A 21,313-nucleotide genomic window follows, 5' to 3' on the forward strand; every position below is an offset into this window, starting at 1 on the left:
TCCTAGCCCTAAAGCCTTGCTGCGATCATTGCGAATGCACCGTTCCCGGAGGTACTGCAATACCGGGCCGATGCGTGGAGTGGACAGAGCAAGCTCTTATTCCATCTCGATGGCACCAAATCCTAACCACTGAATCAACAGTGACACAAATGACCTAAAAATGCATTCAATTTTAGCTCATCATCACAGCTTTCAGTAACAGTGCCAGAGACAAATGTTAATTTTGTTTTGCATCTCATGCCTCATTGACAATAAATATTATTCTGTTCTTATATCATTTCAAGTCAAGTCACATGTATTTGTATAGATTAAAATCGCTCATTGACAACGTAAACTCTAAACAAAATACCAGAGTAAAATTTGCAAACTATATATTAATTATGCTTCAAAGTCCGATTCATCATCAGATACACCAAAGAGTTATTTCCCTTGTCGAGCTTTTTTGCATTTATATCTTTTAGGACGACGTTCTGTTTTCTCCATTCTCCAACATCTGTCTCTGGTACCATGACTAAAGATGGATTCATAATGAGATAACATCTAATGCCTTTTTGTATGTCATCTATCACCAGTGGTTAGAATTCAATGCCACGACCCGGGTTTGCATCTAATGTTTTGCAATTGTAGTCGAATTAAATTTTTCATGTATTAAAGCATACCCAAACTATTTTGTAAAAAAAAAAACAAAAAAAAAACATTAATAATTCTTATCCACGAATGAATACAGTAACTGTCTACATGTTTCCCATGCTGTAGTGTAGTGAGTACCATTTTATCCTTTTTCCACTTTAATAATGAATGAATGAATGACAAAAGGCCCAACACCACCACTCTGTGGTATAAACCAGGACACCTGCCTCCGAAAACCATTACAAAATAAAATCTTGGTGTTTTTCTAGGTTGAAACTCCTGTTACCATGGTTGGAGTCGCGTATCCATGAGGGGTGCGAGGAACCAGCCACCCACAACGCCTTGGCCAAGATTTACATCGACAGCAACAACACACCTGAACGTTTCTTGAAAGAGAACCCCTTCTACGACAGTGCAGTAGTGGGACGCTACTGTGAGAAGAGGGACCCTCATCTTGCCTGTGTGGCCTATGAGAGGGGCCAGTGTGACATGGACCTTATCAAGGTGAGGACTTTAATACTGTTTATTGAAGGGAGGACGTTAAAGTGAATGTTAACCGCCTGTGTCGTCGGGGCACCACTGAGGTTGCAATTCTTGATAGCTCTCTCTATTGTTGACAGTTCCTGGCCTGTTTTTGGGGTTGTGGCAAATATGGCACCAGTCCATTCCATAATGTTGTCAGCCCAGTTCTTTTTCCTGCACCCTTGGACTGTGCCCTGGAAAATTATATGTTTTGTCTCTGCACAGTTAGTTGACAGCAGCTCTTTTTGGGGTGCAACCTGCCTCCTGATGGGGTTGTGCATCGTTTTGATTGTCATTTGGGCTATGTAGCCAATGCCTAGAAGTTTCCTATAGCATCACATCTCCATGGCTTAGGTTTTATTTTTGTTTTGCTGTGAGAGTCCATGTCTCCAAAGAAAATAGGAATATGGAAGTGACCAGCGCTTGCATTTGTCTAATTATTTCATTTAGCTGATATGTTCTTGTCCCTCCTGATGGTTATAAGTCTGGCAAGTGCTGATTTGGCTTGAGCCACACTGGCCATGCTTTTTGGTTTTGATATTACAGCTCCAAGATGTTTAAATTTGGTGACAGGTTCAAGATCTTGGTGGATGATGGTGATGTTTATGGTGGTACTTTTGGGGTTATTGGTCTTTTATTAATGATAATAAATACTATTATATAATATAAAACATGCAATGTATTATAAATTATTATAATATTATATTTATAAATTATTACAACAAAACAAGACTCACCACAGGAAATGGTGCCCCTACCACCTCAGTGGTTAAGGAATTCCAAGAAACAAACAAACTGATAGAATAAGTCTAACTAACCATGCCTTGGCGCGAACGTTTTGGCGGGAGAACCGAGGTCTCGAGCCACACCTAGAGGTCAGTGAATAGCGCCAAGTGGTGCTTTTCAACGGTTCTGCAGGCTGAAATTAAAAACGCTTTGAGTCAATATAATTTGATGGGGCTCTTGTTGTTCACACATTGTTTGCAATAATCGGTGGTCTGTGCAGCCCTTTGAGACTCTGTGATTAAGGGTTATACAAATAAACATGACTTGACTTTACTTGAGTCTTAATGAGTCGAGGTTACATCAAACCCAGTTCTGCAAATTACACCTACACAAGGATAGAGAACACTAACTCAAACAAGAAAAAGATGAGTGCAGAATGAAAACTCACACGTGCATAGAAAGACAAAACGGCATGAACGAAGAGACCACAAATTACATGAGGTAGCAAAAGTAAGGAATTTCTGCAGTTAGCAGGGGTGAAAGATTAATCCAAGAACGCAGCGAAGGCTGTGAGTATCCCGTGCTGTATCGCGGTTTGCTTTTTGCGGTTCGCTAGTTGGGGGATTTTTAATGTACATTTTACTCTGCATTCTGATTGGCCAATAGTCAGTTACTCCCGCCTTTTACCCAAATGTCATTGAATGTCTGAAATTTGACATTTAGAGCTATGGGTTTTTAACAAACTTTATTGACACAAACACATTACATCACACTCTAACAACGTGGCCCAATTTAGAGATTACAAACATTGCTTATTCAAACATCATTACTCATGTTTCAATGAAAGAAATAATTGTGGCAGGATAACAAGGTTACCATGACAAATGAAAAAGTAAGAGGGGGGAGACAAAATCACAGGCAGAGAAAAACTTGTTCCGGAAATCAGACCCGCTGGAAAATAAAAACAACCAATGTGTACAAGAACAGATTTTTCTTGGCTTGAACAAGCCTAACTGACACCTCCAACAGCAACCAAACACACCCACAACTCCACCAAAATCAAATCACGTCAACACCCAATTGTTAAAAAAAAATCAACTACTTTGAGGAAAGCATGGGATTACTGTTCTCCCTAGGAGTCTTTGATACATCACCACGTTGAACTCTTAGTGACATCACCGCAAACACTGTCATGACATATAATGTAATCTTTTCTTCTTCTCTAGGTCTGTAACGAGAACTCCTTGTTTAAGAGCGAGGCTCGGTATTTGGTGCGACGGAAAGACCCAGAACTATGGGCCAATGTGTTGGAAGAGACCAACCCCTACAGAAGGCCACTCATCGATCAGGTCCAATTTTCTCACTCGCCTCAATTGGTGCAGGCCCTTCTTTATTATTATTGCGGTCCTGTTTAATGTACGTCTCGTTTCTTTAATTCCAGGTGGTACAAACTGCATTGTCAGAGACACAGGACCCCGAAGAGGTGTCTGTAGCCGTCAAGGCATTCATGACTGCCGACCTGCCCAATGAGTTGATTGAACTTTTGGAGAAGATTGTGTTGGACAACTCTGTTTTCAGTGAACATAGGTTCAGATTACTCATGTTAATATTAGAGTCTCCTAACCGCTTTTCTTATTTTTTTAACCATTGTGTTTTTTTTCTGCAGAAATCTTCAGAACTTACTGATTCTGACTGCCATCAAGGCAGACCGCACACGTGTTATGGAGTATGTCAATAGACTGGACAACTACGACGCCCCAGATATTGCTAACATTGCTATCACCAATGAGCTCTTCGAGGAGGCTTTCGCTATTTTCAAGAAGTTCGATGTCAACACATCAGCTATTATGGTAAGTTTCCATGGATGTATTTCAGCTGAATACATCATAATAATGACATAACCACATGAAAATATTAAAAATGCCTATATTTTTATTGCATTAACTTTCCTGTTCCCTCATAGGTATTAATAGAAAATATAGGAAATCTGGACAGAGCGTACGAATTTGCAGAGCGATGCAATGAGCCTGCCGTTTGGAGTCAGTTAGCCCGGGCACAGCTGCAAAGAGACCATGTAAAGGAGGCCATCGACTCTTATATTAAGGCCGTGGACCCCTCAGCGTACATGGAGGTGGTCAATGCGGCCAGCAAGAACAGTAAGTATATACTTTTCAGAGCCACTTTCAGATTCTGAATATTTATTGTCATTGTCAATAAGACCAACAAAACTTTGTTTATTGTACCTAAACATCATAGGCGCCGCCGCGAGCGGCAGCCTTTCCAGCAGCTCCGTGTTATTTCGCTCTTTTTGTGATTTATTGTTTTAATTGTCTGCTTCTATCTTCGGTGTTTTTCGTCCTGTTTGACAACGACACTTTGGATTACTTTCTATCATATCGTTATGGGTTTTAAGGCACAAAAATGCGTTTATTTGAGAAATCAACTCCTTGCCCTGAAGAATTCTCGTGTCGGCGTGATGAGGGAGCCCTATCGTGGCTGCAGAGCCGGAGCTAAGGTGAAGGCTAAGCGGCTAGCGGCGTTATAAGCCTTCGGTACTGTCCGTAATCATGGTAAATGTGAACTCTCTATCAAATAAAGACCGACAAACTGGCTATGCTGATGAAAAACATCAAAGTGTACAGGGAGTGCAGTTTGCTGTGTTTTATGGAAACGTGGCTCACGTCTAGCATCCATTACGCTAACATGGAGCTACCCGACTTCAGCGCTTAGGGCAGACAGACACAAACGCCTGCGGGACTCGCTATCTACGTGAGCACGAGAGGGTGTAACCCTGGGCACAAAGATTTCCATCTGCTGCAGGGACGTCAAACTTTTGGCCTAGCGTGTGACGTTATCCACTCCGCTGTTGCTAGACTACAACACAGCACCCCGAGGCCATCCTGTTAATCTGTTAATAAACAACAAAAGGATACTGCTGGAAGTGTGAATTTCCCTACGGGGATGAATAAAGTATCTATATATCTATCTACTTATCCTATTTAAGATAAATATCCATAATAAATATCCTTAAATAACTCAAAACCCTTAAATAACCCAATGTTAACATTAAAAGTGCAGCCAAGGTACCGTGAAAACAGCAGCATAAGTCAATGTTATAGTGCAACCGTGTCAGATGGTCATCATTATCCACTTGGGAAAAAGGGTGGAGAAAGTACTGAGAATGATGATATACTGCAACAATGCAACCAGTTCAATTATTCTTAGAGAGAGCTGTTCCGCACATGCATCCAACTTTGGTTATTGTCTTGCTTTTCAGACAACTGGGAGGATTTGGTCAAATTCCTCCAGATGGCTCGGAAGAAAGCACGTGAATCGTATGTGGAGACGGAGCTTATTTTTGCTTTGGCGAAAACAAACCGTCTTGCAGAGTTGGAGGAGTTTGTCAGTGGACCTAACAATGCTCACATCCAACAGGTAACGCTGTAAAAATAATCAAGAAATGGAAAGAAACACTACCGAAGAAATCTTACCTATGATTGCACTTTTCATTGCACTATTGTCACATTGCATTTTTCTGTTTCATTCGCAAACATTTCACTATTATTTTAACATAGTCCTGTCTCTAAGCACTACACGGTACATGTTTACTATGGAGTGCCACGCATAAAATCAATGTTGTTGCATACAATTTTTAATGCATTTTTACCAATGACAATAAAGACAATTCAATTTAGTGCCGCAACAAAAAATCGATGATTAAAAGCGCTGGTGACTCATTAGATTCTCAATTCGTTGTATCACGTGATTTATGAGCCCCGAAGAATGTTAAATCAATGCAAATTAGAGTGCACACCATTTCGTAGTGACGCTGGAAATTATAGTACTGCTTTGGTCCGGCAGAGGATGTCAAGACAATTTTTATAAAAGCTTTGTTAATTTTTTTATACTACAATTTGAACATTTCAGTACAAACAAAATCGACTTGAAGGTTTCAACTTTGTAGTGTTTGACTGTTTCATCATGAAACAAAGTTAACAATTTTCAATGGAACAGGCAGAAATAAAGAGAAAAACAATCAGAAAATATGTATAAAATAAATAGAAGCATAATAATAATTACATGTTTAACTCTACCCAAGGGAAAAATTATTAGGCGTATATCATTTTCATGTTTATCATATTCCAAAATGTAACCCCCATACACAAACGTGTTGACATTTTTGAAAAGTGAGTTTGTTTACATTTTTGATTATAATTTTATGTGAATAAAAAATCTACATACATTGAAATGTATTTCTTTTTCTTTTTTGTTTTGTATGATGTCTAAATTTAATATGATCTGTGGATAAGATGGTAGGAAGAGTATTTGCAGGTGTATAGCATACATTTATTTTTAATTATCAAGTTAATTGAAAAACACTTATATATTTTTTATTTTATATCATAGAATACTTAGTTCACAAAACAATCATCTATCCGTCCAAAACTTCAATGGTTGAATAAATAGGAGGGAAATTAGAAACCCGAATAATCAAAAAAATAATTGACTGATTCATGGATTATGTGATTAATCGTTAGTTGCAGCCCTAGTTCAATTCAATTTACAACATTTTAAGATACTTTTCATTATATTAAATCTTGGGCGCATCGTTTGAAGCGTCTTTAAAAAGATGAAAATAAAATATTTTCTCTGTTAAATATGTGTTAACAATGTCTGAGTTCAAAGAGTCCTTAAATTTGTTTGACCCTATGCGTGTCACAGCAGTTTTTTGTTAGTATAGCGTAAAAATGGTAAAAGGGGGAAAAGGCCTGTTTCAAGTACAGTCCAAATGCCAACCCAAACCCACAAAAAGATGAAAAAGGAAAAATGTATTTGACCACGTATAAGACATCCACATGCCTGCACGTGCATCATGAATGAGCTGACAAGGCTGCAATGATTAAACAACCCAGAAGATGGCATCAGCGAGTAGAAACCTCCCAATTCCGTTCAGCACCTTTAAGATGTTTTATCTTGCTGTTATAAAAATAATTTTTAATAAAAGCATCCTTATGATCAGAATAGTATTGTATGTAACAAATTGTGTAGTAGATATTTTTTATATTTTTACGAAATAGATAGAAAGATGCTAAACAATTTAACATTCAATAGAGGAGGCAATTATGCTTATTTTAAGTATACGTTTTCTTATATCTAAAATTAAACAATGAGCTCTGATAATAAACACAATTTTCTGCAACATAATTAGGCTTTTTTCCTTTGTTTTATCTGTTTTAGTAAAGTCAAGAGAGAAATCACACCACCAAAAGATCTTACCATGAAAATTGTATATTTTAAGTGTAATCTTTCCCATCTTAAGATGAATTTACTTGTTTGCTAAGATACATGAAACAATTTATAATCAAACAGGGTTCCTGTGGATCCTTGAACACTCTTAAAAGGCATTGAATTCATTTTTATAAAAACAAGACATTATAATGTCTTAAATCCAAATTTTGAAAGTCTTAAAATTGTGAACGCATCAATAAGATTTAGATTTGTTTGAACTAAAAAGATTTATCGATTGTCTTTTAATAATTCACCGATTTACTTTCATGGCAACTTGGCGTGACAACAATAACAGAACAATCAAAACGGTGATGTGGTTTCAGTCTGGCCTTTCAGAGCAGACCTATGTCTTAGGTTTACCAACAATACCAGCTCAGTAGCCTAGATGGTAAGGCGCCCGCTTTGAGACTGGGAGGTCGCTGGTTCGCGCCTCGGCCGAGTCATAACTAAGACTTATAACATTGGTAAAATGGCGGCGCCCTCTGTTGGCTGCGGCTGCATCGGCTCGCTACAACGGGTCAGGTGTATCGACATTTCGTTCTGTGTACATTGTTACAAATGACAATACAAAGGAAATTATTATTAATTATTAAACATAGCAACTTCAGACAGAGACGTTAAGTTTGGACGATGAGAAAGTTTAAATTTAATGAGAAGTGGCAGTCTAACCAACGTTTTTCGCCATGGCTAAAATCTGTACCAGGTAATAAATACAAGGCACGATATATTGTGTGTAGGACATATTTGGGTTTTTCTTGTCTTTTTTTGTTTCAATCGTAGTTTGTCTTTTTTGTCTTAAATTTGATCTCAAAAGACTTTTAAAAACTCCTAAAGAGTCTTAAATGTAACGTGCCCTGCGCTGTAAGAACCCTGTTAAAAAGCTTGTCTGTTAAAAAAGATTGATCTAGTAGACGATACTGTTTTTCCTCTGTCACCTTTTTATTTCAAGAATTAAGAAACATGGGGTAAGAATTTATTTTATGTGTGCACTATATTTGGTGTGATAATTACCCTAGGTATTCTGTTCCTTCACAGGTGGGTGATAGATGTTACGAAGAGGGAATGTACGAGGCTGCTAAGCTCTTGTACAACAACGTGTCCAACTTTGCTCGATTGGCATCCACGCTTGTGCACTTGGGAGAATACCAGGCCGCCGTGGACAGCGCAAGAAAAGCTAACAGCACTCGCACTTGGAAAGAGGTGATGATACTTCAAGAAGCATGCCAGGTCTTAAACTGGCCCTTCTCTACCTGACTCACAATTCCTTCCCGTCAGGTTTGTTTTGCTTGCGTGGACGGTGAGGAATTCCGCCTGGCGCAGATCTGCGGCCTCCACATCGTCATCCACGCAGACGAGCTGGAGGACCTGATCAGCTATTACCAGGACCGTGGCTACTTTGAAGAGCTGATTGCACTGCTGGAGGCTGCTCTAGGCCTGGAACGGGCGCACATGGGCATGTTCACTGAGCTAGCCATTCTCTACTCCAAGTTCAAGCCGCAGAAAATGAGAGAGCACCTGGAGCTCTTTTGGTCCAGAGTCAACATTCCAAAGGTGGGAATGTCACCACATACACTGATAAAGCTGAAGTAGGAAACAATCTTAAGTTGTGAATACCAGCCTTTTTACCAATGTCCCTGCATACATTTAATTATTGTTGTTTGTACGCAACTTTTCACCCAGACTATTTCATTTCTTGCATCGTCTTCCATGAAACGGTGGCAGTGAACTTTACTACGTATAGCTTTTAAATAACTTAAATTTCAACACTCGGCAAAACAAAATTAAAGAAAATCAACCATACTCAGTTGTTTTTCAACAGAATAAAAACGTTACACACTGACAATTATCCAGTCGCTATTTTTGAAATACTTCACTTGCCCTCATGTAGGTTTTAGATCAGGGGATGGTGGAATAACTACACTTCTCCATACTTAATGGTGGGGTGTGTCGTTTGAGGTGTCGAAAGTTAAATGTTTTCTCTATTAGTTTGCGTTAACAATGCCCAACTGAGTTCAAAGACCCTTTATGTTTTATTTTCCATAGCGCCTGTCTTCATTTATCTTACCTTTACTAGCCTTGTTTAGGGTGGAACACATTAGATTCAAAGAAAGAGGGCTGGGGGAGTGCCAGTGAAAGATGCGATGCTCGTCCCTGCATCCATCCATCCATCCATTATCTGCACCGCTTATCCTCAGTAGGGTCACGGGGGTGCTGGAGCCCATCTCCGCTATCTTTGGGCAGTGGGCAGAGGACACCCTGAACTGGTTGCCAGCCAGTCGCTGGGCACACAGGGACAGGCAATTCGCTCGCTCTTTCAAACCTAGGGACAATTTGGACCAGCCAATCAACCTGACATGCATGTTTTTGGAATGTGGGAGAAAACCGGAGTGTCTGGAGGAAACTCACGCAAGCACAGGGAGAACATGCAAATTCCACTCAGGAGGTTCGATCTCATGACTTCAGAACTGCCACACACTCGCTAACCACTGCGCCGCCGTGCTGCCCTCGTCCCTGCATTTTTTTATTTTTTTTTTTCCCTCAGTGGAGCACAAAATTGTGAAAGTAAAGGGCCTGCTTCTAGTAGAGTCTGAATGCCAACTCAAACCCCCAAAAAGATGAAGGAAATTAAAAAAGTATATTTGAGCGTGTCCAAGAAATCCAAGTGGGTTGAATCCCTTAACCACATTGGTCGTAGGTGCACCATTTTCTCTGGTGTGTCTTGGGCAAATAAAGCCTAGTGGCACCCATCCGTTTCCTTGCTAACATATGTTCTTGCACACAAATCATGTGTTACTCTGCCGCCATCTTTTGGCTTAAAGTCCTGATTGCAGTCTTAAGTCTTCAAATATTGCATTGCATCTTTAAAGATAAGTCTAATATTTTTTATTTTTCAATCAACATGGAGGGTTGGAATCCTAGAGATGCAGTGGTGAATGAAAGCTATTAAAAGCATATTATGTTTTGGAATAAATTGACTTTACATCATCTTTGTCCATGCATCAACAATCTCAAGAGATCTGTAATTAATTTTCAGATTTGTATTGTTTTTTTCTTCTATTGTTGATTAAAATGTTTTTGTTTTTAGTAGTATTTATTTTTCAAAATATATTTATTTAGATAATAAAATATTCTAAAGTCAGCTTCATTTACAAACAAGCATATATGCAAACTAATCTGTTCATGATTAAAATTGTTCATATTCTGTACATTCATTTATTTCTGTATCATGAACAAATCACCAAACCTCTTTTAATATTCTATTTATCTATCTACCCTAGTCATATCCCTCGAGAGGGGTGACCGACAGCAAGACAAACACATACAATAACAAAGAAAATTAAAAAAAAGAAAATGGCTAAAAAACACACACAACATTTTTTGGACCATGGCCAACCCAAATGCCCAAACCCCCAAACAAGTAAAGCACCTCGGCACCCAAGTCGGTCATGCTTTCGTCCCTCCAAATGAAACGGGACATAAGAAAGCGGCCATGTAACTCGGGTCAGGGTGACACAACACACTCTTCTGTTCAACAGCAGCTTTCACTGGTTTACCCCTGCCGCATCATACAGGTGCCCTGTCCATCCCTTACAACACGTCTAAACATCCCACTATCCTTTACATCACCTCTCCACTCATTCCTATCACCAACAAGATCTCTAGCTTCCATTATATTTAGACCTATTTCCTGTTTCAGGAAAGAAACTTCTATTAAACTTGTAGGAAAATTTAATCAGATATGCTCACTGCATCCGTAAGATTTTCATTTTTTTTGTGAATTTGCAGTCAGTTGTCTTATCTTCAAGCAAAGCAAGGAACAATATTATGATTGTGAAACAAAAACCACGGTTTCATTTTTCCCATCAGGTTCTGCGTGCAGCAGAGCAGTCTCACTTATGGGGCGAGCTGGTTTTCCTTTATGATAAATACGAAGAGTACGACAACGCTGTTATCACAATGATGGCCCATCCGCCTGACGCGTGGAAAGAAGGACTCTTCAAAGACATTATTGCAAAGGTAAATAATCCGGTATTGCTAGTACTGATACTGTTTTTTTTCCTCTTGTGAGTAAAGATTGCCTTTGTCTTTTTAGGTGGCCAATGTGGAATTGTACTATAAATCCCTTTCGTTCTACCTGGATTACAAACCTCTCCTTCTCAATGACCTGCTGACAATTTTGTCCCCTCGCCTGGATCACAATCGAGCTGTCAACTTTTTCACCAAGGTCCGCAGCATGTTTGATTACGTTTTGCTTCTTTAAAAAAAGTTTGGTTGTTGAAACTTTTCTGTCTGTTTTCTCTTAACCAGTTGAACCAGCTGAAGCTCGTGAAGCCGTACCTGAGGTCTGTCCAGAACAACAATAACAAGTCTGTCAATGAAGCGCTTAACAACCTGCTGACGGAAGAGGAGGATTATCAGGTATCTTTGTCATTTGCAGAAATCATTTATATGGTCCTATATGAACATAAAGCTCGGGTGTCAAACACAAGGCCAGCGGACCATCAGAGTGACCCATGTGGCTCGAAATGACAGAACACAAATGTCAGTATTTAAAGGGACAGTGTATTATTCAGCGCCTTCTAGCAATTAAAAAAATAATTGAAATAACAAATTCAATTTAAATAACAAGCAATATACATGAACTATCGTAAATAATCTTGCTTTTTTTTCATTTGACATAACATGCTCCTCACTTGGAGCTTGCTGACATGATTTTCTGCCATCCTGCTACTAAAAAGCTGTCTTTTTTTTCTTCGTTTTTCTTCCTTTACGATTTTTACTTTTTTCCCCTAATTTAACTTCCTCGGTTCTTCTTTTTTTTCCTTTTATTTCTTTTCCTTTTCCCTCACTCTCTTCTGTTTATTTTGTCTTTATTTATTTAAATAATTATTTATTTATTTTGTCTTCCTCTGTTTTTTTATTTATTCTTTTGTCTTCCTGGTTTCTATTGTTTTTTTTTTTCACCCATTTTTTTGCTTTTCCCTTCTTTTTTCCTTTATTTTTTTTCTTCATTCTTTTTAGCTTTTTGTTCTCCTTTTCATGTTTTTCTCTTGCTTATTTTTACTTTTCTTTTTTTTATGCTTCTTGTTTTCTCTTTTTCCTTTTTTCTCATTTTTCCTCTGTTTACAAAAAGCTTGGTAAAAAAATGTCAATTTTCAGCCTTCGTAGTTCGTGTTCCATTTGTTCTTTTTAGCACTCGTTTTTCAGTTGCACTACACAATACAGCGACATCTAGTGGTCAAGTATTTCACACTGGTTCCGTTTAACCAAAGTTAACCTCTGCTGCCAATGTTTTCCACTAGAGAGAGCACTAACATCCTGAATTTTCACTGCTACTCATGGTTTATGGCAATAAATGTTGCACTTCATTTCAGATGATTCTGCAATTAAAACCTTAAACTTTGTTTACTCTAAAATACAGGGTCTCAGGGCATCCATTGACGCCTATGACAATTTCGACACCATCGGCCTTGCCCAGAGGTTAGAAAAGCACCAGCTGATTGAATTCAGAAGGATCGCTGCTTATCTGTACAAGGGCAACAACCGCTGGAGACAGAGTGTGGAACTCTGCAAAAAGGACAAACTCTACAAGGTGAGAATATAACGGCTTTTGGTATTTTGTGCTAAATTGGACCATACCATTTCCTGAATTTCCCTCACCTTCCCAGGATGCAATGCTGTTCGCGGCCGAGTCGAAGGACGCCGAGCTGTCCGAGACTTTGCTGCAGTGGTTCCTTGAAGAGGGCAAAAAAGAGTGCTTTGCCGCCTGTCTTTTCGCCTCTTATGACTTGCTGCATCCCGACGTGGTCCTGGAGCTGGCCTGGAGGCACAACATTGTGGATTTTGCCATGCCATACTTCATCCAGGTCATGAGGGAGTACCTCACAAAGGTTTGAATTGGTCATCGATTAGTATCATATTTCTCTGTTTTACTGTTTTTTTTTACCCAACTGTGTGCATTATTTTTCATTTTTTCAGAAATTCTTTTTTTACAGATCTGATTAATTCAAGTGAAAGGTCTATTATACGAATGGCCTACAGTACATCATGTTTAAAAGGCCTACAGCCATTCAATGGGAATGTGCGTTTGATCAAAAAGTGCTGCCTTGACTTAAAGGTTTAGCCATTCATTGTCATGTCGCTTAACCGAAAACACACATATCTTCATTGAAATATATATCTTGACTTCAGCTCAATACAGTGTTGCTTCATGCATTTGCACATTGACCACGAGGGGTCAGTATAATACAAACAGAAGTCAAGTCAAGTCATGTTTATTTGTATAGCCCTTCATCACAAGGAGCCTGAAAGGGCTGCACAGACCACAGATTATTGCAAACCACAGACTATTATTCCACCATCCCCTGATCTAAAACCTACATGAGGGCAAGTGAAGTATTTCAAAAATAGCGACTGGATAATTGTCAGTGTGTAACGTTTTTATTCTGTTGAAAAACAACTGAGTATGGTTGATTTTCTTTAATTTTGTTTTGCCGAGTGTTGAAATTTAAGTTATTTAAAAGCTATACGTAGTAAAGTTCACTGCCACCGTTTCATGGAAGACGATCCAAGAAATGAAATAGTCTGGGTGAAAAACTCATCAGTCAAGCTACCACTAGTTAAATCCAAATCCCTCAGAAAGAAGAGTTCTAAATTGTAGACAAAACAATGGTCACTTGAGGTCATATCTTGGGTTTGTTTTTCCAGGTTGATGAATTTGCTGCGAAGGTGACGGTCTCTGGCCCCTTTTATTATATTTCACTAATGTGTTGGAAGTGTGCTTGTTGTAACTACTCCTTTTTAAACTCTTAAATTTTCGGTGTAGTGAGATAGTGTTTTCAGATAATGTTTTACCCTAATTTGTCAATGCTCACCTCTAAATTCACTACCATGATACTGTCTGTGTGTCCGCTCTTGTGTGTCTAAGTGTATTACAGTAGTTTCCTTTTGAGTGGGAAATAATACGTTTTATGAGTGTGGGGATTGACTTTATAATAAATGTGTGATGCATCTCTAAGGGTCCATGTTTCTAAAACAATAATAAACAATACACCTTGAAGGGTTGAACACTAATCCACAATTTTTGATTTTTCTGTTTATTTTATTTTCAGGAGTCATATATTTTCTTACCTTACTTTCCATTGAGTGGAAGCAAAGAATACTTTTGTCGCTACTAATGTAATAATGCTTGGATTTTACTGTAGTTGTAAAGGTATTACTCGAGAGACAGGCTGTTTGAGTGAGGTTTGCAGTGCGGTTGATTAGTATCATATGCAATTTAAAGAAATTGTATGGTCACACTTAACAACTTTTCAACATTTAATTCATAACTCTGCTAAATGAGATTTTGACTTACAACAAATTTCATTGTGCCTTTCTTCGGGCGTAAAGGAGTCTTTTAAATATCATTGAGAAACTTCAAGATAGTGGGTATTTATCCACACTAAAAATGGAGACTGCTTTACAGCATACTGTACTTCACTTTCCCTAATTGGAAATATAATAGTTGAGAAACACTGCAAAATGCTTCCACTTTTTACACATGGTTTTGCGAAATCCAACAAAAACTAAAAGTTGTTAAATGTCACCTTTTAATTACGTGGTCGAAATTGAGGATGCCCCATACTGAACACTGTTTTGTGGCGTCCCCAGGTGGACAAACTGGAAACGGCAGATAGTCAGAGGCAAACTGAAGAGGAGGTGACAGAACCTCAGACGATGGTGTTTGGTGAGTATTAGTTTCTCGACAAGTTTGGATGATATATACCGTAAATTCCGGACTATAAGCCGCTACTTTTTTCCCAAACCTTCAACCCTGCGGTTTATTCAGTGATGCGGCCAATTTATGTAATTTTTCTAACAGCCGCCAGCGGCGCTCGAGTACAAAAGGTAAGATTTAGACCGGTGGAATATATGTGCCGAGGAAGACTGCAACTTCTTAGCTTGTGCACAAATTAAATTAGCGTAGACATATCCTCATCATGCGAATTGCAAAAAGAAAGCCACATGACGCAGCTTTCAAGCTAAAAGCAAACGTGCAGTCCGATAAAGAAGGAAACAGAGCTACTCCACGCAAACTTCACTTTGCGAGCGTGTTAGCGTGTTTTTGAATAAGGGAGCGGGGAACGACATCTATATGACAAAGTCTCTTTCCCATACTGGGGAAGACGACTTTGATGGCGTCAGTTATAAGGAGTAAGATGAGGACTGTTTACCCTGGTTTCTACAAGTACGGTATGTTTTCTTGAACAGACCCGTTTACTGTGTTGCGAGCGTGTTGCTAGTAGCGTTTTGCTACCCTTCACAGGCACGGTTTTGGATGAAAGTTATAATATTAAAGCTTTGAAAACTCTTTCGGTGTACCGTCTTTCTTTGTAAATATGTGTAACCAATGTAGAATATGTATTTGCACCTGTATATTTTTATAATGTATTTATTTGAGACACTTATTATTATTTTGCGAATTAAAAAAGAGGGGCGTAGCAAAGGCGGGCTGACGGGAAGTGGGGTAAAGGTGAGTGAGACCTGTTGTCTCGGCGGACAATAGTGGATATATATTTTTCCCACCCTTACCTTTGGAAATGTCGTTTTTTTTTCCTTGGATTAGTTTCAACGGGTATCCGGACTCTGCAGGTCTGCATCAAACCTTAAGTACCGGTATCATATTCTGTTCATTTTGCCGGCTGTGGTTTTTAGACTGTGTACTTTATATTCAGTTACAATCGCGGGACTCAAAGCCGGGTTTGGGCTAATTTTGTGATTGTGTCACATGTTTTAATGTGTGCGCATGCGGCTTATATTCAGGTGCGGCTTGTGTAAGTACAAAATCGGTTTTCCTCTTAAAATGTGGTTGGTGCGGCTTAAAATCATGGCGCTCTATAGTCCGGAATTTACGGTATCCTTATTAACAGCTGAAGTTTAGCCTGTTTGGAAATTGTCAAAAGTGCATCATAACAAATATTTGATAAGAATAAATCATGGTTCAATCTGCTTTTGCCGGTAATGTTTTCAAGAGTTTACGGTTTTCACTATATTTTTAAATGGTCTTGTGTATTTATGTTCTCAGGCCAGCAGCTGATGCTGACCAGTTCTCCTGTTCCAGTCAACCCCCAGCCAGGGTATCCAGGCTATAGCTACCCGGTCAACGCCGCAGGTTACCCTGCACAGCCCACCTACGGCTTCCCTATGTAGAGGATGGAGCTTTTTTCATCTTCCTCTGATGCGCACACACTTGGGAGCTTATTCTCGCTGAACTGGGCCTCTGAACAAAAATTTGCAACCAGGTGCCTCGCCACTTTCACGGAAACTGCAAAACCTTCGCCTCTTATTACCAAGGCTCCATATGAAACCTCCCAACTATTTTCAGCTCCTGGATATTAGAATGCACTGAAGTGACTGCGGAGCATGATCTCACTGCTTGCTGGGTGTAGATTTGTTGAGAAGGTTCCTAGCTTTGGTCCTGCTTTGCTGCTATAAGGCAGAGGTGGCTTTAACGCTCACCTTAAAACATCCATACAGCCTTACAAATGCAGCAAGAGAGGAACAGGCTACTTATCACACAAACCTTTCTCAGGTGTTGGGATGTGCTGCGACCAGAGTCTTTATTGGAAGTTCAGATCTTTTGAGAGAGGCACCGCACAACCATGAGACTCTCCTAAACGGTTCCACTCCCTCCACTGACAATGATGAGGGAAAGAGATGCACTGTAAAACAAATGCTACGCGCTGCAGTCTGCATGTGCTGCCGAACTACGCTTCCATGCTGCAAGCAGGAGCACAATTGTCATCGTTCACTCATGTTATCAAGTGTTACTATGTCCGTTGGAAAAGAACAACATTTAACGGAGACACGAGGAAAGAAAGATTTTCCAGTATTTGGACGTGCCTGTTGGTCTGATATAATCATTGTACTGAAAGCAATGTATAATTTAAGATATATGAAAAAGATACCGAAAAACTAATCAAAGAATATTATCAAATAAGTATGTGTTGTCTATAGAGTGTCATTGTAGTCTGAAAACAAGGATTTTTGTAAGAAAGCCGCCAAAAACAGCAGTTAATAAATGCTCTTGTTGCATTGTTACTGCTTTGTGGATTATTCTGTAGCGGGAACGTAATGCTTTCATTCTGTGACCTCACGACCGGATTTTCTTATTTTTTAATTGTTTTCCCCCCACTTGAGCAGCTTTTCATTGTTTATAATATCACAAAAATTTTCATTATATCGGTTTGTCCAATAGTGTCTTATAATTGCCACAAAAACCAAGCTTATCTGTGCTAACTTTGTGCTAGAGTAGCAGAATACACATTTTTAGTAATGTACTGGCGCAACGCGGTCTGTTCGTGTAACACCTTGACTGTAAACTGTAGCTAGAATTGTGTCCTATATATCCTGGACCGAACAGTTCACATTATTAGAGTAGCTTCAGCTATGCACGCAACAAATCCGACATTGAGCTTACCAGATTCGGATCGCTACGGAAGATTTCGCACCGGTAGCATTTTATCACTGAGCCATATTTACTCATGAAAAGAACCAGAATGATTGGCCTAGCACATGGGTGTCCAAACCTTTCAGACAGCAGGGATTCAGATTTGGTAAGCTGAAAATAAATGAGGGCCGACTTCAGTCTGGAATTCCCTGACATATCTTTAACAAATTCACCCTCCGTGAAAGGTTTGTAGTTCTTGGCCATCAGCATTGCAACTTCTTAGCTCGCCTTTGTAGCATTTTCGTTTGACTTGCAAGGTCTCGTGAAATCAGTTAAAACAGCTTCCAGTTGCTTTACCTTTTCACAGCATTCGTTTCCAGTTAAGTTTTTGTATGTTTCGCCTGGGAGTGCCTCTTGACATTATATTCCTTGAAAACAGCTTCAGTCTATTGACAATCTAGGCAGAAACTACTGTTTCGGATTTTGGTCAAAAAAAATACTCCAATTTTCACTTCTCCTGGAAGCGGCAGCCCTCACAATCAACTTTCCTTTTTTTATTTACAGTCATCATGTGGGAAATGGGGTTGGATACAATTCTCAGAGAAAGCCAATGGAAAGGTGACCAAAGGGCTACTGCCAGAATCTGGTAAAAGATTTTTATTTTATACTGTGGTCATTATTCCAGGCGGGTCACATATTATATATTTTATGACAGAGGCAGCGGGCAAGTAAAATTTTCATAATGGGCCGTAATTGGCCCCTGGGCCGGACTTTGGATGTGCCTGGCCTAGCATGTGAAAACATATTTTGTTCTCGCTGTTTCAAGTTGTCTGAGAAACACCACCATTTCACCAAGAAAAGGGAAATAAATAGGATGCATGTTGGTTCACCAACTAGCATACTGAGGTTTATTGTTTTAGATAAGAAACATCTGGTTTCAGCTTTATGGACTAAGCATAGAGTGGGCATACATCTTAAGCAATGTTCACCTAAGGCGTTCATCACTGCATAGAAAAAAATTGATACAGTGAGTATATTCTACTTAAAATATATTCTGTTCAGTGCATAGGAAAACATTTTTTTTATAGTATGGCTATAATATTGAAAGTATATCAGAACTTTGTTAACTTATAGTCTAAATCAGGGCTGTACAACTCATTGAATTATTGTCCACTTCATACAGACTAAATAGCGCACAAACACCAAATTATTGACTATTATTTTCATGACATGTTTTACCTTGATATGGGTTCGATTTCATAGAAAGGAGCTAAAGCTTCTCGAAACATCTGAAGTCAGAAGGTGCTAATTTTTTTTAGAATGTTTTTGTTTTCAAATTGCCTTAACCTTGGAGAACCCAAGAACCTTTTTATCCCTTGGGATTAAACACCACATCCGTGACTTTTATTTGAAGTAAAATAACGTGTTTCCTCAATGTTCTCTGGTTGATAAATGATTGTCAGGAAATACAGCTACAGTGGGTTCTTTACAAGTGGCGCCCGGCTTTAGGAACACCCAGTGTACATATCCAAAACTGCAAGTCATAGTTTGATGTGATGCAGCTCATTTTCCTCTTGTGCTTCTCCCGGCATTCACATGGACTGCATTTGGTAGGGGGCCATGGGTTCAAATGGTCCCTTAACGGGTTTTTAAAGAGGTATTTTACAAGTTGTGTTTCTTTATGCAGTGGTTAGCACATTTGCCTGGCATGCGAAACGTCCCCGGTTTGAGAAATTTGTTGGCCTGAAGAGGGACGGGCATTACCCCTGCAACCCTACTGGTCAAGAGATCCTAACCACGTTACCATTTAGCAGGTTATAATTTTCTAAATCTGTCAATATCAAACGTATCATTGTTTTTACGTAAAATAAATACCCACAACATTGATAGTTTTTCAGTCACCTTTACATTACAGCGACGATATAAGAAGAAAAAAAAGCAGTTACCTTACTATTTTTTTAAATTCAATCACTTATTGATAAACAAAAATAGAGTTAATATAAATTAAACCCGGAAACTCCAAATCTGCACATTTAACTCTTGTACCGGTTTTACAATCTTTGCTTTGTAATGTGTTTGTTTTTAAAAGGGCGTGGCAACACGTTATGGCCACGCCCCCACCACATCGAACTAGTTGACACAGCCATGCACGCGCTTCTCCCCTCGCGTCCACGCGCTTCCAGCCGGACCGCGCCCCCTCGTTCTTTCCTCCGCGGTTGCCCACTTCCGGGTTGTCTCATCCTCGTTTGGACACTTTCGTCGCCATGGTGACGTGCAACAGTTAAAAGTCCTTAATTAAAGTTCCCAACACGAGAAGGCGCTGCCACGCGCGTGCATCTGAGCCCGCGGGAGTGCGCGCGTGACAGCCGACGTATACATCCGCGTGTGCGCGACCGGGTCTCGTTTGGAGCTCAGACTCCACGGAGATCTAAAACCACCAGTTAAAGATTTGTTTCCCTCAAATTGTTCGTTTAAATCTTAAAAATGGAAGGACGAGGGATATTTGGAAGCCCTTTCCAGACGTCGAGGTGTCTGGCAGCGGCGGCGCCCGCCGGGAAGTCCAAATTAACCCACCCAGGGAAGGCGATTCTGGCAGGTACGTAAAGATTCCTATTTGAACTATTTAACGTCAATTGACACAAAATGTCGTCACGTATTATAACTTTCAAATAGTAAAAGCCTCTTTGAAGTCTGCCTGTTGAATTTTTTTTCTAAAGTATTTCCCTTCTTCCTTGTTGTCTTTGAAGCGTTGTGGTGAGTTGAGAATTATACATATTATTTTTAAGGATATTTTTCATTGAATTGATTTGACATATCGTATTTAGACATCAGCAAGTTCAGTGTTTTTTTAAAATGTCAACACAAAAAAATTGTGACATCGAAATTCACTTTTTTATCAGATTTAAATTAAATTATTTAAGAGTGATTTGAAAAGGCTAAAGCACATTCTGCATATCCCTTAAACTTTTACTCTTGTGAGAATTGCAATAGAAATTGTATTTCCTTCATTCCTTTCAACAGGATGAATATATTTTCCGAATTGTCATGTTAACAGTTCCTCTAGAACCGGGATCGGCAAACTCAAATTTTGAAAGAGCTCCAACGGATCAAAGAACAGAAAACAATGTCAACAAAATACAAATACTGCGTGTCTGGAGGCCAAAAATTTAAAAGGCAGACCAAAAAAATGGATTTAAAAAGCAGGTGATTACATACATAAAAAATAGTCATTCAATATGTTATACTTAATCTAAATAAAACCATCACACACAAAATACATTTACATTTCCCTCCATCTTTTTCCTTTTCAAATATTTCTGAAATATTTTTGGGAGCACTACGAAAGGTGCTATAGAGCCACTTGTGGCTCTAGAGCTGCAGGTTGCTGACCCCCGATTTAGAAAAAAAAATAGATATTGTTCCTAACATTCATTTGGACAGGTAACTTAAAATTAGTTTTACCTGGTTATATCAGTATCAGAAATTATTTTCCCCCCATTTTATTAACACTCTATTGAAACATGAATATTTTGTTTGTTTGTTTGTTTGTACATGATTCAATTGTTTGTTTGTACATGATTCAAATTGAATCTTTTCTTCCGGCGCCGTCACGAATGGCAGCCACTCCAGCAGCTCCCGTGTTATTTTCGATTGTTCTCGATTGTTCTCAGCTCAGGGATGCTGCTGGAAATGTGAATTTCCCTTCGGGGATGA

At 39.2% G+C, this 21,313-nt stretch overlaps 2 protein-coding genes across 3 annotated transcripts in view; both read left to right on the forward strand.

The window, feature by feature from the left end:
* Positions 1-17,250, forward strand: part of cltcl1 (clathrin, heavy chain-like 1) — a 41,228-nt gene extending 23,978 nt beyond the window's left edge. The window contains exons 17-32 of one of the 2 annotated variants that reach the window (XM_088336712.1): positions 900-1,134; positions 3,105-3,227; positions 3,320-3,465; positions 3,545-3,728; positions 3,842-4,034; positions 5,156-5,313; positions 8,203-8,367; positions 8,443-8,718; positions 11,035-11,184; positions 11,261-11,392; positions 11,476-11,586; positions 12,590-12,760; positions 12,837-13,058; positions 13,876-13,902; positions 14,821-14,896; positions 16,235-17,250. In XM_088336712.1, coding sequence (XP_088192838.1) covers positions 900-1,134; positions 3,105-3,227; positions 3,320-3,465; positions 3,545-3,728; positions 3,842-4,034; positions 5,156-5,313; positions 8,203-8,367; positions 8,443-8,718; positions 11,035-11,184; positions 11,261-11,392; positions 11,476-11,586; positions 12,590-12,760; positions 12,837-13,058; positions 13,876-13,902; positions 14,821-14,896; positions 16,235-16,359 — 2,494 coding nt within the window. In that variant the 3' untranslated portion in view covers positions 16,360-17,250. The remainder of the gene's footprint in view (positions 1-899; positions 1,135-3,104; positions 3,228-3,319; positions 3,466-3,544; positions 3,729-3,841; positions 4,035-5,155; positions 5,314-8,202; positions 8,368-8,442; positions 8,719-11,034; positions 11,185-11,260; positions 11,393-11,475; positions 11,587-12,589; positions 12,761-12,836; positions 13,059-13,875; positions 13,903-14,820; positions 14,897-16,234) is intronic. The other variant, XM_088336711.1, reaches the window with a different exon arrangement.
* Positions 17,251-19,777: 2,527 nt separating this feature from the next.
* Positions 19,778-21,313, forward strand: part of LOC148366319 (tricarboxylate transport protein B, mitochondrial) — a 31,693-nt gene continuing 30,157 nt past the window's right edge. Inside the window, exon 1 of the mRNA XM_088336766.1 lies at positions 19,778-20,195. Coding sequence (XP_088192892.1) covers positions 20,084-20,195 — 112 coding nt within the window. The 5' untranslated portion in view covers positions 19,778-20,083. The remainder of the gene's footprint in view (positions 20,196-21,313) is intronic.

This window comes from Urocampus carinirostris, chromosome 5 (assembly GCF_059441175.1).
Source record: "Urocampus carinirostris isolate Australia breed hairy pipefish chromosome 5, RoL_Ucar_1.0, whole genome shotgun sequence".
Classification (NCBI taxonomy): domain Eukaryota; kingdom Metazoa; phylum Chordata; class Actinopteri; order Syngnathiformes; family Syngnathidae; genus Urocampus; species Urocampus carinirostris.